Source organism: Lagenorhynchus albirostris, chromosome 19 (assembly GCF_949774975.1).
Source record: "Lagenorhynchus albirostris chromosome 19, mLagAlb1.1, whole genome shotgun sequence".
NCBI lineage: Eukaryota > Metazoa > Chordata > Mammalia > Artiodactyla > Delphinidae > Lagenorhynchus > Lagenorhynchus albirostris.
The window spans coordinates 56,193,667-56,214,171 of NC_083113.1; the positions used below are offsets into that span (position 1 = coordinate 56,193,667).

The 20,505-nt window shown below is 42.1% G+C and overlaps 1 protein-coding gene across 1 annotated transcript in view; it reads right to left on the reverse strand.

Annotated features, from left to right (window-relative positions):
- MEAK7 (MTOR associated protein, eak-7 homolog) overlaps positions 1-20,505 on the reverse strand; it is a 47,668-nt gene that overhangs the window by 26,028 nt on the left and 1,135 nt on the right. The window contains exons 2-4 of the mRNA XM_060132255.1: positions 13,510-13,687; positions 10,113-10,343; positions 9,609-9,753 (exon numbers count right to left, since the gene is read on the reverse strand). Of these exons, the coding sequence (XP_059988238.1) occupies positions 9,609-9,753; positions 10,113-10,343; positions 13,510-13,662 (529 nt within the window). The 5' untranslated portion in view covers positions 13,663-13,687. The remainder of the gene's footprint in view (positions 1-9,608; positions 9,754-10,112; positions 10,344-13,509; positions 13,688-20,505) is intronic.

Here is a 20,505-nt window from a genome sequence, read left to right on the forward strand (position 1 = left end):
TCTCTTTTCTCTCTGCTCCAAGCTGCATTTCAGAAACACAGGAGACAGCTACACCCTCACCCCAGGGGCCCCAAGACTCCCCAGCAATCCCTCCTGAGAGGGCTACACCAAAAGCCACTAGTCCTAACAAAATCATTTGGAAAGGATTTAGAAAGTGTGCTGTCCTCCAGCTATGGCAGGGTAGTGGTTGGTTACTTCCTGGGCACCCCTCTAGTTTATCTGGGGAGAACGGATATCATTAACTACAAATTATACTTAATTGTTTCCGACCAGCACCCATCATTCTGATTTCCATCTCTTATCTACTAAGAACAGAGGTGACATGGAGGTGATACCAAGAGACAAGCTGTCGGTACTTCATTCATATATATGTATATACATATATATACACACATATATATGTGTGTATATATATATATAACAGTATTATATAGTATATTGTGTCATTATTCTTTCCAAGTTCCAAATACCTCGCTTAATTTTTCAAACTGTGTTTAAAAATCCAGCTTTATAATAAAACAGTAACACTTTTATAAAACGAATCTACTTTACAAAGAGATTCACCACAAGGTATTTTTAAATCGCAAGTAAATTTAATTATATACTGTTTCTCAGCCAACAATAGCAGAATATATATTCTTCTCAAGTGTACCTGGAATATTCTCCAGAACAGACCATATGTTAGGCCATAAAACATGCCTCAATAAATTGAAAAGAACTGAAATCATGTAATGTATGTTCTTCAACCACAATGTAATGAAATGACAAATCAGTAACAAGGCAATTTGGGAATTTCACAAACACATAGAAATTAAAGACTATACCTCTAACCAACCAACAGGCCAAAGAAGAAATCACGAGGGAAGTTAGAAAATACTGAGATGGGGACTTCCCTGGTTGCGCAGTGGATAAGACTCCACGCTCCCAATGCAGGGGACACAGGTTCAATCCCTAGTCAGGGAACTAGATCCCACAAGCATGCCACAACTAAGAGTTCACAGGCCACAACTAAGGAGCCGGCGAGCCTCAACTAAGGAGCCCACCTGCCACAACTAAGACCCAGAACGACCACATAAATAAATAAATAATTTTAAAAAAAAGAAAAAACTGAGATGAATGAAAACAAAAACACAATATACCAAAACTTATGGGCTTCAGCTAAAGCAGTGCTTAGAGGGAAATTTATAGTCATAAATGCCTATATGAAAAAGAAGAGAGATCTCAAATCAATAACCTAAACTTCTAACTTGAGAAATGAAAAAAAGAAAATCAAACTAGCGATCAGAATCAAGATGGTCAGTAGTAGGACGTGGAACTCACCTCTTCCCACAAAAACATCAAGAATACATCTATGAATGGAACAATGCTCTCAGAAAACTAGCAGAAGACCTCAAACACCTCAAAGGACAAGAAAGATCTCCAAGTAACTGGGCAGGACAAAGGAAAAAAACAATAGAGGAAGTGGGACGAGACCTGTGCCCCTGGGGGGGGTGGAGCTGAAGGAGAGGAGAGGTTCCCGCACCCAGGGAAGCCTCACCGATGGGGAGATCAGCCGGGACAGAAAGGGAGCTTCAGCGGCTTGGAGGAGAGCACAGCAACCAGTTAGTGGCAGACAGGACAGAGAGAGACCTACACGGATGGCTGTGCCACCGCCCTGTGTGCCCCAGCCTGAGACGCACGTCCGCTGGTATGGGTGGGGGCTGGGGGCTGTAATACGGGGTTTAGGGGACAGACCCAGGGAGAGGACTGCTGTTAGCTGTGCGGAGACAGCCTGAAGGGGCTGGAGCGTGGGGCGCAGCAACCAGGAGTGTTTGCAGAAGAACCCCAGGCCGCCACAGCAGCGAAGCACCATTGTTAAGTGGCCAAGGTAGAGGCGGGGCTGCCATCGCAGCCTCTTTCCCCACCCGCCGGCTCCTGCCTACGCAGGCCCCAGGACAGGCTCCTGCCCAGGCAGGTCACACACCCCAGCCACCCCGGTCCCCTCCTGCCTGGGCAGGCTCGTGTGCCCCAGCCACTGCCCTGTGCCCCCAGAAGCAGACAGCAGTGGGTTGCCCATACACAGAGGTGGGGCTGAAATCACAGCTGAGGCCCACAGGCCGTGTGACTTAGGAAGCAGAGCTGAAATCTCTCCCCACGGCTGCGTGAACCTTGGATTTATACCTCCACGGCCGACTTTGTAAATTCAGTGCCTGTGGAGCAACCAAACGGACAACTGGTGCTCCCGCAGCTGGGACGGGTCTGGCCTTAGCAGCTGTGGGCTTTGTGGGTGCGTACACGCGGAGGCTGGGCTGGGCCAGGGTCTGAGCTGCATCCACAGCTCCCATAGTGGGTCCAGGTATGTAACGACTGCAGTCCTGGGACCTGACTTCAGTGGATCTGCGCTGGTGGCCTTGTGAAAACAGAGCCTGAGAGGCACCAGGGCTGACTGCCAGCACACCCAGAGCTGACGTGGGGCTGAGGGCAGTGCCAACAACAGTGTACTCTGTGAGCCCGCACAGCAGGTGAAAGGTGACACACTCACAGGTGAACAGTTCCAGCACAGCAATACTCAGTGGCTCCTCTCCCAGTGGGAGCGCTCCAATCCCGCCTATTCTTGCACTGCAGATCAGAAACAGAGCTAGGGGCTTCTACGCCAACAACTAGAGAGCAGACCCTGCCCTGGACAGGGCAGTGATAACCACAGAGGGAAGACGAGTCCCCACTCACTGGCCAGTGCTGGCTCTGGTCATCGCAACACGAGTCGCACCTCCTATCAAGGGGATAACAGCCAGCACACACTGAGGAAAGAGGCAGCAGGCATCCATACTGAAAACAGCCCTTGCACCAAAAAAATACTAAACCCATGCAGGCGACACAGGGACACTCCCACATAAAAATAGCCCTCCGAGACCACAGTAGATAATTGTTTCTCCTAAACTCATAGAGCAAGAGAAATATAAGTAAAATGAAGAAGCAGAGGGACCACTCCCAATGAAAAGATCAAGAGAATTCCCCTGAAAGAACAAACAATGAAACAGGCCTCTTCAGTCTAATAGATACCAAGTTCAAAAAGGAGATAATGAAAATACTGAAGGAACTAAGAAAGGCTATCAACAGAAATGCAGATTACTGTAAAAAAGGAACTAGAAACTATAATGAGGACTCAAGAAACATTAGGAGATTCATTTGCTGAGACAAAAGCAGAACCAAAGGCTATGAATAGCAGAATAAATAATGCAGAAGAACGAATAAGTGATCTGGAAGATACAGTAAAGGAAATCATCCAATCAGGACATCAGACAGAAAGCCAAGTGAAAAACATGAAAGCAATACAAGAGACCTATGGGAGAATGTAAAGCATGCCCATCTACACATCATAGGGATCCCAGAAGGAGGAGAAAGAGAAAAGGGGACTGAAAACGTATTTGAAGAAATTATGGCTTAAAACTTCCCAAAGCTAAAGAAGGAAACAGATATGCAGATACAGGAAACACAGAGGGTCCTGAACAAGATAAACCCAGAAAGACCTACACCAATACATATTATAATAAAAATGTCAAAAGTTAAACATAAGAAAGAGGATTCTAAAGGCAACAAGAGAAAAAGAGTTAACGACAAGGGACCCCCCATAAGGCTGTCAGCTGATTTCTCTACAGAAACGTCGCAGGCCAGAAGGGAGTGGCAAGATATATTCAAAGTTCTGAAAGGGAAAAATCGGCAACCTAGGACACTCTACCCGGCAAGATTATCATTTAGAACAGAAGGAGAGAAAAAGAATTCCTCAGACAAGCAAAAGCTAAAAAAATACAGCAATACTAAATCTATCCTAAAAGAAATATTGAAAGGTCTTCTCTAAATAGAAAAGTAGTAAGAATCTATAGGAAAGAGAAAATCACAATTATTTTTCTAGAATGTGTTTGAGCCTAAGTGACTACTAGTCTAAAGCAAGTAGATAAATGAAGGGGTTAACATACTTGAAAAACAGGGCAACCACAAGTCAAAAACATACAACAGACTCACAAAAATCAAAAAGAAAAAACTATAAGCATAATACAAAAGAAAAGCACAAAAGAAAAAGGGACAAAAGAATATAAAATCAACAGGAAAACAAGGTTTAAAATGGAAATAAATATATATCTATCAATAATTACCTTAATGTCAATGGACTAAATGCTCCCATCAAAAGACACTGAGTGGTAGATTGGATAAAAAACAAGAGTCTACAACATGCTGCCTACAAGACACCCACTTTAGGGCAAAGGACACACGTGTATTAAAAGTGAGGGGATGGAGAAAGATACTGCATGCAAACAGAAATGAAAAGAAAGCAGGGGTCGCAATACTCATATCAGACAAAAAAGACTTTAAAACAAAGGTTATAAAGAAAGATAAAGAAGGACACTATATAATAATAAAAGGATCAATACAAGGAGAGGATATTACATTTGTCAACATATATGCACCCAATATAGAAGCACCCAAATACAGAAAACAAATACTAACAGACATAAAGGGAGAAACTGACAGGAATATAGTAATAGTAGGAGACTTTAGCACCGCACTCACATCAATGAATAGATCTTTGAGACAGAAAATCAATAAGGCAACAGAGGTCCCAAATCATACATTAGAACAGTTAGACTTAATTGATATCTTCAGGACATTACATCTAAAAAAAAATACATTCTTTTCAAGTGCACACAGAACATTTTCTAGGATTGACCACACACTTGGGCACAAAACAAGCCTCAACAAATTTAAGAGTACAGAAATTATTTCAAGCATCTTTTCTGACCACAACAGCATGAAACTAAAACTCAACCACAGAAAAAGAAACGAGAAAAAAACAATTACATAGAGGCTAAACATGCCACTAAAAAAACAATGGGTCAGGCTTCCCTGGTGGTGCAGTGGTTAAGAATCTGCCTGCCAAGGCAGGGGACACATGGGTTCGAGCCCTGGTCCAGGAAGATCCCACATGCTGCAGAGCAGCTAAGCCCGTGCACCACAACTACTGAGCCCACATGCCACAAATGAAGCCCATGAGCCTAGAGCCCTGCTCCACAACAAGAGAAGCCACCATAATGAGAAGCCCGTGCACTGCAACGAAGAGTAGCCCCCACTCACGACAACTAGAGAAAGCGTACACGCAGCAACAAAGACCCAATGCAGCCAAAAATAAAAATAATTTAAAAAAACCCAATGGGTCAATGATGAAATCAAAGAAGAAATTAAGAAATACCTTGAGCAAATGACAATGAAAACACAACCATACAAGAACTATGGGATGTAGCAAAAGCAGTTCTTAGAGGGTAGTTCATAGTGATACAGGCCTTCTTTAAGAAACAAATATCTCGGGACTTCCCTGGTGGTGCAGTGGTTGGGAGTCTGCCTGCCAATGCAGGGGACACGGGTTCGAGCCCTGGTCCGGGAAGATCCCACATACCACAGAGCAACTAAGCCCGTGTGCCACAACTACAAAGTCTGTGCACTACAGCCCGCGAGCCACAACTACTGAGCCCGTGTGCCACAACTACTGAAGCCCGTGTGCCTAGAGCCTGTGCTCCACAACAAAGAGAAGCCACTGCAATGAGAAACCTGCGCACTGCAACAAAGAGTAGCCCCCGCTCGCCACAACTAGAGAAAGCCCGCATGCAGCAATGAAAACCCAGCATAGCCAAAACTAAATAAATATATTTTTTTAAAAAAGCAACAAATATCTCAAATAAACAACCTAACACACTACCTAAAAAAATTAGAAAAAGAACAAACAAAACCTAAAGGAAAAGATAATAAAGCAAAGGAAAGATAATAAAGATCAGAAATGAAATAAATATAAGAGAGATTAAAAAACAAACAAAAAAATCCATAAAACCAAGAGCTGTTTCTTTGAAAGGGTAAACAAAATTGACAAACCTTTGGCCAGGCTCACCAAAAAGAAAAGAGAGAAGACCCAAATAAACAAAATAAGAAATGAAAGAAGAGAAATCACAACAGATACCACAGAAATACAAAAAACCATGAGTGAATACTATGAACAATTATATGCCAACAAATCTGACAACCTCCAAGAAATGGACAACTTTCTAGAAACATATAACCCATCAAAACTGAATCACAAAGAAAGAGACAACTTAAACAGACCAATCACTAGAAAAGAAATCAAACCTGTTAAAAAAAAAAAAAACAGCAAACAAAACAAAACCTGCCTAAAATAAAATTCCAGGACCATATGGCTTCACAGGCAAATTCTACCAAACATACAAAGAAAAACTTATACTGATCTTTCTCAAATTCTTCCAAAAAACTGAAGAGGAAGGAACACTCCCAAAAACATTCTATGAAGACACTATCACCCTGATACCAAAAGCAGACAAAGACACTACCAAAAAAGATAATTACAGGCCAATACCTTTGATGAATATAGATGCAAAAATTCTCAACGAATTATTAGCAAACCGAATCCAACAACACATTAAAAAAGTCATACACCACAACCAAGTTGGATTCATCCCAGGATCACCAGGATGGTTCAACATATTCAAATCAATCTACATGATATACCACATCAACAAAAGAAAGGACAAACACTACATGATCATCTTAATAGATGCATAAAAAGCATATGATGAAATTCAACACCCATGCATGATAAAAGCCCTTACAAAATTGGGTATAGAGGGAACGTATCTCAACATAATAAAAGCTATTTATGACAAACCCACAGCCAACATAATACTCAATGGTGAAAAGCCGAAAGCCTTCCTGCTAAAATCTGCAACAAGACAAGGGTGACCACTCTCACCACTTCTCTTCAACATAGCATTGGAAATCCTAGCCACAGCAATCAGACAAGAAATAGAAATAAAAGGTATTCAACTTGGTAGGGCGGAGGTAAAATTATCATAGTACACAGATGACATGATAATATATATAGAAAACCCTCAAGACTCCACGCAAAAACTACTAGAACTCTAGAGCCCACAAGCCACAGCTACTGAGCCCGCAGGCCACAACTACTGAGCCTGCATGCCTAGAGACCGTGCTCTGCAACAAGAGAAGCCACCACAATGAGAAGCCCATGCACCACAATGAAGAGCAGCCCTTGCTTGCCACAACTAGAGAAAGACCGTGTGCAGCAACAAAGACCCAACACAGCCATAAATTAATTAACTATTTATTTTTTAAAAGATGATTCAAAGAAATGGAAAGATATCCCATGCTCTTGGATTGGAAGAATATTGTTTAAATGGCCATACTACCCAAAGCAATCTATAGGTATAATGCAATACCTATGAAATTACCCATGACATTTTGCACAGAAATAGAACAAATAATAATAAAATTTATATGGAACCATAAAAGACCCAGAATTGTCAAAGCAATCCTGAGGAAAAAGAGCAAAGCTGGAGACATAACCCTCCCAGACTTCAGACAATATTACCAAGTTACAGTAATCAAAACAGCATGATATTGGCACAAAAACAGGCATATAGATCAATGGAACAGAAGAGAGAGCCCAGAAATAAGCCCACACACCTACGGCCAATTAATCTTCAACAAAGCAGGCAAGAATATACAATGGAGAAAAGACAGTCTCTTCAGCAAGTGGTGCTGGAAAAGCTGCACAGCTGCATTTTACATCAGTGAAGTTAGAACACACCCTCTCACCACACACAAAAATAAACTCAAAATTACTTAAAGACCTAAATATAAGACAAGACACCATAAAACTCCTAGAAGAGAACATAGGCAAAACATTCTCTGACATAAATCATACCCATGTTTTCTTAGGTCAGGCTCCCAGAGCAATAGAAATAAAAGCCAAAATAAACAAATGGGACCTAATCAAACTTAAAAGCTTTTGCACAGCAAAGGAAACCATAAACAAAACAAAAAGACAACCTACAGACTGGGAGAAAATATTTGCAAATGATATGACCAACAAGGGCTTAATTTCCAAAATATACAAATGGCTCATACAACTCAACAACAACAAAAAAACAAACAACCCAATTCATAAATGGGCAGAAGACGTAAACAGACATTACTCCAAAGAAGACATACAGATGGCCAAGAAGAGAAGAGATGCTCAAGATCGCTAATTATTAAAGAAATGCAAATCAAAACTACAATGAGGTACCACCTCACACCAGTCAGAATGGCCATCATCAGAAAATCTAAAATGAATAAATGCTGGAGAGGGTGCAGAGAAAAGAGAACCCTCTTGCACTGTTCATGGGAATGTAAATTGTACAGCCACTGTGGAGAACAGTATGGAGGATCCTTAAAAAACTAAAAATGGAACTACCATATGACCCAGCGATCCCACTACTAGGCATACACCCTGAGAAAACCATAATTCAAAAAGACACATGCACCCCAGTGTTCACTGTAGCACTATTTACAATAGCCAGGACATGGAAACAACCTAAATGTCCATGGACAGATGAATGGATAAAGGAGATGTGGCAGATATATATAATGGAATATTACTCAGCCATAAAAAAAGAATGAAATAATGCCATTTGCAGCAACATGGAGGGACCTAGAGATTATCATACTAAGAAAGGTAAGTCAGAAAGAGAAAGACAAATACCATATGATATCACTTATATGTGGAATCTAAAATATGACACATATCTATGAAACAAAAACAGACTCACAGACATAGAGAACAGACTTGTGGTTGCCAAGGGGGAGGTAGGGGAGGGGAGGGAAGGATTGGGAGTTTGGGATTAGCAGAGGCAAACTAGTATATATAGGATGGATAAACAAGGTCCTACTGTATGGCACAGGGAACTACATTTAACATCCTGTGACAAACCATAATGGAAAAGAATAATAATATAGGGACTTCCCTGGTGGTCCAGTGATTAAGAATCACTTGCAATGCAGGTCTTGCAATGCAGGTGACTCTGGTTCAATCCCTGGTCAGGGAACTAAGAACCCACATGCCGTGGGGCAACTAAGCCCACGTGCCACAACTACTGAGCCCATGTGCCACAACTAGAGAGAAGCCCGCACACTGCAATGAAAGATCCTGCGTGCTGCAACTAAGACCTGATGCAGCCAAAAGTAAATAAATATTTTTTAAAAAGAGTAAGAATGTATATATTCATATATATATATACATAGCTGAGTCCCTTTGCTGTACAGCAGAAATTGACACAACATTGTAAATCAACTATACTTCAATAAAATTTCTTTTTAAAAAAAGGAAAGAAAACCAAACTAAATCTAAAAGAAGCAGAAGAAAGAAATAAAAGACTTGGATGAAGATAAATGAAATAGAGATTAGACAACAGAGAAAACCCATAAAACCAAAAGTTGGCTCTTTGAAAATAACAAAAAGTGAACAAACCATTAGCTAGACTGACCAAGAAAAAAGGAGAAGAATCAAATGGCTAACATCAGAAAGTGGGGACGTCACTACTGACCCTGCAGAAATAAGGATTATAAAGGAATACTATGAACGACTGCCCACGGTTAAATAATCTAAATAGTCCTCCAAAGTTGGAAGACCCACATTTGCTGGCTTCAAAGGTTCAGTACAAGTCTACAGTAATGGAGATGGTGTGGTACCACTCTACAAGGCCAGGGTCTAAGGACTGAGGCAGGGCACTTGCCTTGAAGCTTCATCTCGGAGCACAGCTGAGCAGCCAGCACCTGCACCCTGGACGAGGAGCCTGGGGCTTGCTTCTGAGTCCAGCCTCTCAGCTCCTGTCTGTAGTTTAGCACATGTGCCACAGAGCCAACCAGGTCCTCTGTAAACTTGAAGACCGCAATTTTACCATTAATCGCATTTCCGTTGTCACCTATGACCTACATCATATCAACATGGGGAAGGGTGTCTCATGTCCTTAAGGCCAGCTGTGATGGACCACAATCTGGAACAGATCGTGTAACTTGGGTAGTTACTCATTTTTCTAATGACACATTTGGCTGGTCTAGATTGCCAGTGCCTTTTTGTCCAGGAGTTCTGACCTCAGCCAGTGACATGGTCTAGGTACCCGCCCCCCGGGGTGGACTTGTGCGCAATGCCTCCATCAGCTGCTTAATCGTCCTAGGTCCCCCACCAAAGGATACCAAGGCTGCTTGGGATGGCTGCAAAGGGCCTGGTGGCCTCTTACCTTTTTGACCTCTCTTGCTTTCACGGGACCTTCTGTGGCAGAAATCATTTTCAGGATCACAAGACTCTTCTCCTCAGCATTTCCTTTCAAAAGGTAGGACATGGACACTGTGAACTGCTCCTGGGAGATGCGCTCACTGGGCCCCTTGGTCTTCCCAGTCACGTCCACCCTCCGCATGCCCTCAAACAGTCTGGTGACCATCTCTTGGGGAAGAGCTTCCCCCACATGGCTCTGCGGGGACAGGTAGGTGAAGAGGTCAGACAGGGTGCCAGTCAAATGAGGCAGGATGATGGAAATATAGCTAAGGGAGAAAGACCAACCACTGCTACCAGCACATAACCTTCCTAGATCCCCAAATGCACCACCTCTCCCCACCTAAGGGCATCATGACACCGCAGGACCCACACACGTAACGCGTCCTGGCTCGTGGCTCATCTTGGCCGTCAGACTCTTCCATCATCTGTTCCCATCCTGCCCTCCAGACTTCCCAGTCTCCCCAGACTGGCTGTGTCATCCCTGCCTCTGGCCATCGTCTGCTCTTCACTCTGCTTACAACATCTCCTCAATTCTAGATTCTAGTAGCTGTCATTTGCATGTCTAAATTTATTTCCATATGGAACATAGGGTCTGTGTAGCGCTAAACTGGCATGCTCTATACTATGGACTTCCAAATATATTAGCTAGCGTTATCAATCCGAGTTCTTTGTGCTCATATGCATTGGAAAGGGGGGGGAGGATAAATTGGGAGATTGGGAGTGACATATACATACTACCATATATAAAATAGATAACGAATAAGGTCCTACTGTATGGCACAGGGAACTACTCAAAATTCTGTAATGACCTATATGGGAATAGAAGCTAAAAAAGAGTGGCTATATGTATAGGTATAACTGATTCACTTTGCTGTATAGCAGAAACTAACACATCACTGTAAATCAACTACACTCCAATAAAAATTTTTAAAAATTTTAAAAATCTAGTTCTTGGGACTTCCCTGGCAGTCCAGTGGTTAAGACTCCACGCTGCCAATGCGGGGGGCATGGGTTCAATCTCTGGTCAGGGAGCTAAGATCCTACATGCCACACAGCAAGGCCAAAAAATTAAAAGAAAAAAATCTAGTTCTTAATCGTCTTGCCAGTAACATTCTGTAAATATCCTCTTCTCTTTGACTCCAACATCAAATCTGATTTTGTCCAGGATCATAAATACAGGGGGAGAGAAAGCAAACCATGAACTAAATCAGTGAGGTCTGAAAACTGAAGTCTCCTGTAACAACTTCCCGTGTCTACACGGTCTGTGACAACATCAATATTCTGTATTTCTTGTAAAGCAGTTTCCCACCCTCATTGCTCAAAAAGAGTATTCCTATTTCTGTCGGTGTTTCCAAAGTTCTACTGGAAGAGAAACCTCTAATTCGTTCCCAAAGGAACCTTTATTTGGTTGCCAAGGTTTTCTGACCAACTTTTCACCCTATTTATCTTTTTTTTTTTTTTTTTTTTTTTTTGCCGCATTGGGTCTTCATTGCTGCGCGCAGGCTTTCTCTAGTTGCAGCCAGCGGGGGCTACTCTTCGTTGCGGTGCGCGGGCTTCTCATTGCAGTGGCTTCTCTTGTGCAGCATGGGCTCTAGGCGTGCAGGCTTCAGTAGTTGTGGCATGCAGGCTCAGTAGTTGTGGCTCGTGAGCTGTAGAACGCAGGCTCAGTAGTTGTGGCGCACAGGCTTAGCTGCTCTGCGGCATGTGGGATCTTCCCGGACCAGGGCTCAAACCCGTGTCCCCTGCACTGGCAGGAGGATTCTTAACCACTGCGCCACCAGGGAAGCCCCACCCTATTTATCTTGATAAACACCTGTGAACTTGTCACGAACTCAGCAGTTAAGTTCCTAAGTGTCCTGTCTTGTTCTGTCTGCTCCAGCTTAGTGGGTGACCCAGCAGACTGGGGTGCTTTTGGCCTAGTGGAGATACACACACACACACACACACACACACACAAGCTGTAACCCCAATAACCTCCCTGGCCAGTTTCCTCAACTATAACGTGAGTACGTTGGGGGGATCCCCAATGCCATCCGCTCCTATTCTGCATGTCCTAAAGAGGAGGCTCTCCTCAGAAAACTAAAAATAGAGCTACCATATGATCCCACACTCCTACTTCTGGGCATACATCCGGACAAAACTATAACTCAGAAAGATACCTGCACCCCTATGTTCACAGCAGCACTACTGACAATGGCCAACACATGGAAACAACCTAAGTGTCCATCGACAGAGGAATGCATAAAGAAGATGTGGTACATATACACAATGGAATACTACTCAGCCATAAAAAAGAATGAAATAATGCCATTTGCAGCAACATGGATGGACCTAGAGATTATCATACTAAGTGAAGTAAGTCAGACAGAGAAAGACAAATACTATACGATGTCACTTATATGTGGAATCTAAAATATGGCACAGAAGAACCTATCTACAAAACAGAAACAGACTCACAGACATAAGAGGTCATACTTGTGGTCGCCAAGGCCGAGGGGGAGTCAGGGAGGGATGGAGTGGGAGTTTGAGGTTACCAGATGTCAACTATTATACATAGGATGGATAAACAACAGGGTCCCACTATATAGTACATGGAACTATATTCAATATCCTGGGAGAAACCATAATGGAAAAGAATATAAAAAAGAATGTGTATATGTGTATAGCTGAGTCACGTCGCTGTACAGCAGAAATTAATGCTACGTTGTAAATCAACTATAGTTCGATAAAAAACTAAATTTAAAAGAGGAGGCTCTGAAATGTCTTCACACATTGCACCGCCTCCCCGCTGCCCAGGGGGATGGGCTGATGAGGTCTCTTTGCTGTTGTCTCGCTCTGTCTGAGCACCCAAACCACCCAAACACGTGGCTAAGAGCCCCATGGAACGGGGCCAAAAGATGGGTAAATGGGCAGTTCTCACTCGTTGTCAGGTGAATCTTGACTCTGAAACTTCGTTATTTTGTTAGGAAAACCACAAAACTCCCAGGACGTCAAACGCTTACGAATCCTACAGGTCAAGGTGGACCTGAAACTTTGCAGTTATTGGACCCACAAATACAGCTAAGGGCAGCCTATCACTCGTCTGGAGGGAAATCGGGGACAGTGGTTCAAGAGACAGGAAGAGGCCAGCCCCTCTAGTCAACCTCAAGTGGGAAAAGTCCCCCAAACACTGTGATACGAAGGCTGAGCAGAGCAGCTGCAACACGGACCATGGAACCCACAAAGCTGAAAATAGGTACTATCTGTCCCTTTCCAGAAAACACACCCCTCCGTGTTCCCACACCTGTCTTACGGGAACAGACAGCCAATGTTGGCCTGACCCCTCCCCAAATTCAACATGAACTTCTGACTGTTACTCTTGCCTTCAGTGCCTGCAGAGAGAAGGATCTGGGCGAGGTACTGGAGCGGAGTTCCGCCGACGACAGAGCATCAAACAATCTGTCGATCTCGGCCTGCTCCGCAGGAAGAAACCGCGGGGAGAGACTCTGCCCCGAGAGGCTCTTGCTATTCCCCATCTGTCCTGGTAGCTGGCAGGAGTCTCTGCAGAAGGAAAGTTCACACCCAGTTAGCAGGGAAATCAAGAGGTAATCATCACAGAAAATAAACATCGATAATTACATGGTCAAGGTAATCAATACTGACCTCCTTGCAAAATGCAGCTACAACACGTCAGAGCTATGTAATGTTGTTTCAGTGTGGCAGAAATTAATGGTCGACACAAATAAAGTGGGAAAACCCAATTCTAATTCTTCTGACTGCCTGAGGCCTGCTCATAATTGCCAACCAATAGTCGATTTCTTTATTCGAAAACAGTTTCTAAGCTAATGTAACTAAAATGTAGAAGAATCAGGATTTCAATCTAAATATTCATTTTTTAAAAGTCTGAGTTGAAAAAATAATCTATAAGCCTGGATGATCACACGTATTTTTAAAAAATCAACACCCTACAAATACCACCTAGAGAGCAGACGTGCTATTAGACATGTTTTTCCCTTTGTGATCCTGGCTCCACCTGGCTGGCTGTATGGTCTTGGGCAAGCGACCAAAACTCTCTGTGCCCCAGTTTCCTCGTTTGTAAAATGGGAATAATCACAGCCCAACCTCAGACGGCTGTGATCATGGTTGGCCAAAGCCGTGAGATCAGGACTTCCCTGGTGGCACAGTGGTTAAGAATCTGCCTGCCAATGCAGAGGACACAGGTTCGAGCCCTGGTCCGGGAAGATCCCACATGCCGCCGAGCAACTAAGACCATGCGCCACAACTACTGAGCCTGCACTCTAGAGCCCACGAGCCACAACTACTGAGCCTCCATGCCACAACTACTGAAGCCCATGCACCTAGAGCCCATGCTCCACAAAAAGAGAAGCCACCACAATGAGAAGCCCGCACACCACAACAAACAGTAGCCCCCACTCGCCGCTACTGGAGAAAGCCCGCATGCAGCAACGAAGACCCAATGCAGCCAAAAATAAATAAATAAAATTAATTTATTAAAAAGTAAATAAGTAAATAACATACAAAGGAATTCCCATAACGTTATTAGCTGATTTTTCAGCCGAAACTCTGCAGGCCAGAAGGGAGTGGCAGGATATACTTAAAGTGATGAAAGAGAAAAACCTACAACCAAGATTACCCAGCAAGGATCTCATTCAGATTCAAGGGAGAAATCAAAAGCTTTTCAGACAAGCAAAAGCTAAGAGAATTCAGCACCACCGAACCAGCTTTACCACAAATGCTAAAGAAACTTCTCTAGGAGGGAAACACAAGAGAAGAAAAGATCTACAAAAACAAACCCAAAACAATTAAGAAAATGGTCATAGGAACATACATATCAATAACAACCTTGAGTGTAAATGGATTAAATGCCCCAACCAAAAGATACAGACTGGCTGAATGGATACAAAAACAAGACCCAAATATATGCTGTCTACAAGAGACCCACTTCAGACTTAGCGACACATACAGACTGAAGGTGAAGGGATGGAAAAAGGATATTCCTTGCAGATGGAAATCAAAAGAAAGCTGGAGAAGCAATACTCATATCCAATAAAATAGACTTTAACATAAAGACTGTTACAAGAGACAAGGAAGGACACTACATAATGATCAAGGGATCAATCCAAGAAGAAGATATAACAACTATAAATGTTTATGCACCCAACACAGGAGCACCTCAATACATAAGGCAAATGCTAACCACCATGAAAGCAGAAATCAACAGTAACACAATAATAGTAGGGGACTTTAACACGCCACTTACACCAATGGACAGATCATCCAAACAGAAAATACATACGGAAACAGAAGCTTTAAATGACACAATAGAACAGTTAGATTTAACTGATATTTATAGAACATTCTACCCAAAAGTGGCAGAATACACTTTCTTCTCAAGTGCACATGGAACATTCTCCAGGATAGATCACATCTTGGGTCACAAATCAAGCCTCAGAAAATTTAAGAAAATTGAAATCGTATCAAGCATCGTTCCTAACCACAACATTATGAGATTGGAAATCAATTACAGGAAAAAAACTGTAAAAAACACAAATACATGGAGACTAAACAGTGTGCTACTAAATAACCAAGAGATCACTGAAGAAATCAAAGAAGAAATAAAAAAAATAAAAACCACAGAAACAAATGACAATGAACACATGACGACCCAAAACCTATGGGACACAGCAAAACCAGTTCAGGAAAGTCTATAGCAATTCAATCTCACCTCAAGAAACAAGAAAAATCTCAAATAAACAATCTAACCCTACACATAAAACAACTAGAGAGGGGCTTCCCTGGTGGCGCAGTGGTTGAGAATCTGCCTGCCAATGCAGGGGACACGGGTTCGAGCCCTGGTCTGGGAAGATCCCACATGCCGTGGAGCAGCTGGGCCCGTGAGCCACAACTACTGAGCCTGCGCATCTGGAGCCTGTGCTCCGCAACAAGAGAGGCCCCGATAGTGAGAGGCCCGCGCACCGCGATGAAGAGTGGCCCCCGCTTGCCACAACTAGAGAAAGCCCTCGCACAGAAACGAAGACCCAACACAGCCCTAAATTAATTAATTAATTTTAAAAAAACCAACTAGAGAAAGAAGAACAAAGAAAACCCAAAGTCAGGAGAAGGAAAGAAATCATAAAAATCAGAGGAGAGGGCTTCCCTGGTGGCGCAGTGGTTGAGAGTCCGCCTGCCGATGCAGGGGACACGGGTTCGTGCCCCGGTCCGGGAGGATCCCACATGCCGCAGAGCGACTGGGCCTGTGAGCCATGGCCGCTGAGCCTGCATGTCTGGAGCCTGTGCTCTGCAACGGGAGAGGCCACAACAGTGAGAGGCCCGTGTACCGCAAAAAAAAAAAAAAAAAAAAAAAAAATCAGAGGAGAAATAAATGAAATAGAAACAAACAAAAGAGCAAAGATCAATAAAACTAAAAGCTGGTTCTTTGAGAAGGTAAACAAAATGGATAAACCCTTAGCCAGACTCATCAAGGAAAAAAGGGAGAGGATGCAAATCAATAAAATTAGAAAGGAAAAAGGAGAAATCACAATTGATACTGCAGAAATACAAAGGATTACAAGAGATTACTACAAAGAACTATATGCCAATAAAATGGACAACCACAAAGAAATGGACAAATTCTTGGAAAGGTACAATTTTCCAAGACTGAACCAGGAAGAATTAGAAAACATATCTTAAAAAATATAACTATTTTTGATAAAAAATATACCTATCACAAGAAATGAAATTTTAACTGTAATTAAAAATCTTCCACCAAACAAAGGTCCAGGACCAGATGGCTTCAGAGGCAAATTCTATCAAACACTTAGAGTAGAGCTAACACCTAATCATTCTCAAACTCTTCCAAAAAATTGCAGAGGGAGAAACACTCCCAATTCATTCTATGAAGCCACCTTCACCCTGATACCAAAACTAGGAAAAGATATCACAAAAAAAGAAAATTACAGACCAATATCACTGATGAATATAGATGCAAAAATCCTGAACAAAATACTAGCAAACAGAATCCAACAGCACATTAAAAGGATCATAAACTGTGATTAAGTGGGATTTATCCCAGAGATGCAAAGATTCTTCAATATATGCAAATCAATCAATGTGATACACCACATTAACAAATTAAGGAATAAAAACCATATGATAATCTCAACAGATGCAGAAAGGGTTTTTGACAAAATTCAACACCCATTTATGATAAAAACTCTCCAGAAAATGGGCAAAGAGGGAAACTACCTCAACATAATAAAGGCCATATATGACAGACCCACAGCAAGCATCATACTCAATGATGAAAAACTGAAAGCATTTCCTCTAAGATCAGGAAAAAGGCAAGGATGTCCACTCTCGCCACTCTTATTCAACATATTTTGGAAGTCCTAGCCACGGCAATCAGAGAAGAAAAAGAAATAAAAGGAATACAAATTGGAAAAGAAGAAGTAAAACTGTCACTGTTTGCAGATGACATGATACTATACATAGAGAATCCTAAAGATGCTACCAGAAAACTACTGGAGCTAATCAATGAATTTGGTAAGGTTGCAAGATACAAAATTAATGCACAGAAATCTCTGGCATTCCTATACACCAACAACGAAAAATCAGAAAGAGAAATTAAGGAAACAATCCCATTTACCATCTCAACAAAAAGAATAAAATACCTCGGAATAAACCTGCCTAAAGAGGCGAAAGATTTGTACTCAGAAAACTATAAAACACTGACGAAAGAAATCAAAGATAACATAAACAGATGGAGAAATATACCATGTTCTTGGATTGAAAGAATCAATATTGTGAAAATGACTATACTACCCAAAGCAATCTACAGATTCAATGCAATCCCTATCAAACTACCAATGGCATTCTTCACAGAATTAGAATGCCATTATAATTCATATGGAAACACAAAAGACCCCGAATAGCCAAAGCACTATTGAGAAAGAAAAACAGAGTTGGAAGGATGAGGCTCCCCGACTTCAAACTATACCACAAAGCTACAGTAATCAAGACAGTACGGTACTGGCACAAAAACAGAAATGTAGATCAATGGTACAGGACAGAATGCCCAGAGATAAACCCACGCACATATGGGCACCTAATTTACAACAAAGGAGGCAAGAACATACAATGGAGAAAAGACAGCCTCTTCAATAAGTGGTGCAGGGAAAATTGGACAGCTACATGTAAAAGAATGAAATACACTCCCTACTAACATACACAAAAGTAAACTCCAAATGGATTAAAGACCTAAATGTAAGGCCAGACACTGTAAAACTCTTAGAGGGAAACATAGGAAAAACACTCTTGGACATAAACCACAGCAAGATCATTTTTCACCCACCTCTCAGAGAAATGGAAATAAAAACAAAAATAAACAAATGGGACTTAATTAAACTTAAAAGCTTTTACACAGCAAAGGAAACAGTACACAAGACAAAAAGACAACCCTCAGAATGGGAGAAAATATTTGCAAATGAAACAACAGACAAAGGATTAATCTCGAAATATACAAACAGCTCATGGAGCTCAATATCAAAAAACCAAACAATCCAATTAAAAAATGGGCAGAAGACCTAAATAGACATTTCACCAAGGAAGGCATACAGATGGCCAAGAGGCACATGAAAAGATGCTCAACATCACTAATTATTAGAGAAATGCAAATCAAAACTACCATGAGGTATCACCTCACGCCAGTCAGAACGGCTATTAACAAAAAATTTAGAAACAATAAATGCTGGGAAAGGTTTGGTGAAAACGGAACCCTCCTGCACTGTCGGTGGGAATGTAAATTGATACAACCACTATGGAAAACAGTATGGAGGTTCCTTAAAAAACTAAAAATCGTATTACCATATGACCCAGCAATCCCACTACTGGGCATATATCCTGAGAAAACCATGATTCAGAAAGAGACATGTACCACAATGTTCACTGCAGCACTATTTGTAATAGCCAGGACATGGAAGCAACCTAAGTGTCCATCGACAGATGAATGGATAAAGAAGATGTGGCACATAGATACAATGCAATATTAGTCAGTCATAAAAAGAAACGAAATTGAGATATTTGTAGTGAGGTAGATGGACCGAAAGTCTGTCATAGAGTGAAGTAAGTCAGAAAGAGAAAAACAAATACTGTATTCTAACGCATATATATGGAATCTAAAAAAAAAAAAAAAATGGTACTGATGAACCTAGCTGCATGGCAGGAATAAAGAGGTAGACATAGAGAATGGACTTGAGGACACAGGGTGGGAGAGGGAAGCTGGGGCAAAGTGAGAGTAGCATTGACATATATACACTACCAAATGTAAAATAGTTAGCTAGTGGGAAGCAGCAGCATAGCACAGGGAGATGGGCTCGGTGCTCTGTGATGACCTACAGGGGTGGGATAGGCAGGGTGGGAGGGAGGCTCAAGAGGGAGGGGATATGGGGACATATGTATGCATATGGCTGATTCACTTTGGTGTACAACAGAAACTGTATTGTAAAGCGATTATTCCCCCCAAAAGATCTATTTATAAAAACAAAAGATAAAAAAAAAATAAACTCCAGGTACCAAAAAAAAAAAAAAGTGAACAATTCAGTGGCATTTGGGACATTCACAACATTGTGAGACCACCACCTTTATCTAGTTCTAAAACGTTTCCATCACCCCAAAAGACAGCCCACACCCATGAGCGGTTATTCCCCATCCCCGATCCCTCAGCCCCTGGCAACCACTAATGCGCTTTCTCTGTGGATTTGCCTATTTCGAACATTTCATGTAAATGAAATCATCCAGTACATGGTCTTTGGGGTCTGGCTCTTTTCACTCAGCATGTTTTAAAATTTCATCTGCATGGTAGCACGATCAGTACTTCACTCCTTTTTATGAATAATAATTATGGTAGATGGAGATACCGTCTTTGGCTTATCCATTCGTCTGCTGATGAACATTGGGGGCTGTTTCTATCCTTTGGGTGTTGTGAACAGTGCTGCTGTGAACATATGTGTACATGTACTTGTCTGAGTCCCTGCTTTCAAATTTGGGGGCGGCAGGTACTATACCTAGGAATGGAATTGCTGGGTTGTATGATCTGATGTTCACTTTTTGAGGAATTGCCAAACTATTTTCTGTTTACATTCCCAGCAGGAAAGCATGAGGGTTCCGATTTCTCCATATCCTCTCTGACATTCTTGCTATTTTTCCATCTTTTTAATCCAGCCATTGTGGCAGGGGTACCCATCTGCCCCAAACAGGAAGCGTCCAGCAGAGGGCTCCTTGGACAGGAGCTGTAGCGCACTTGCAAAGGCTGCTGGAAACGGGTGCTTGTGCAGCCCAGTTTGGGGCTATCACTCACGGGC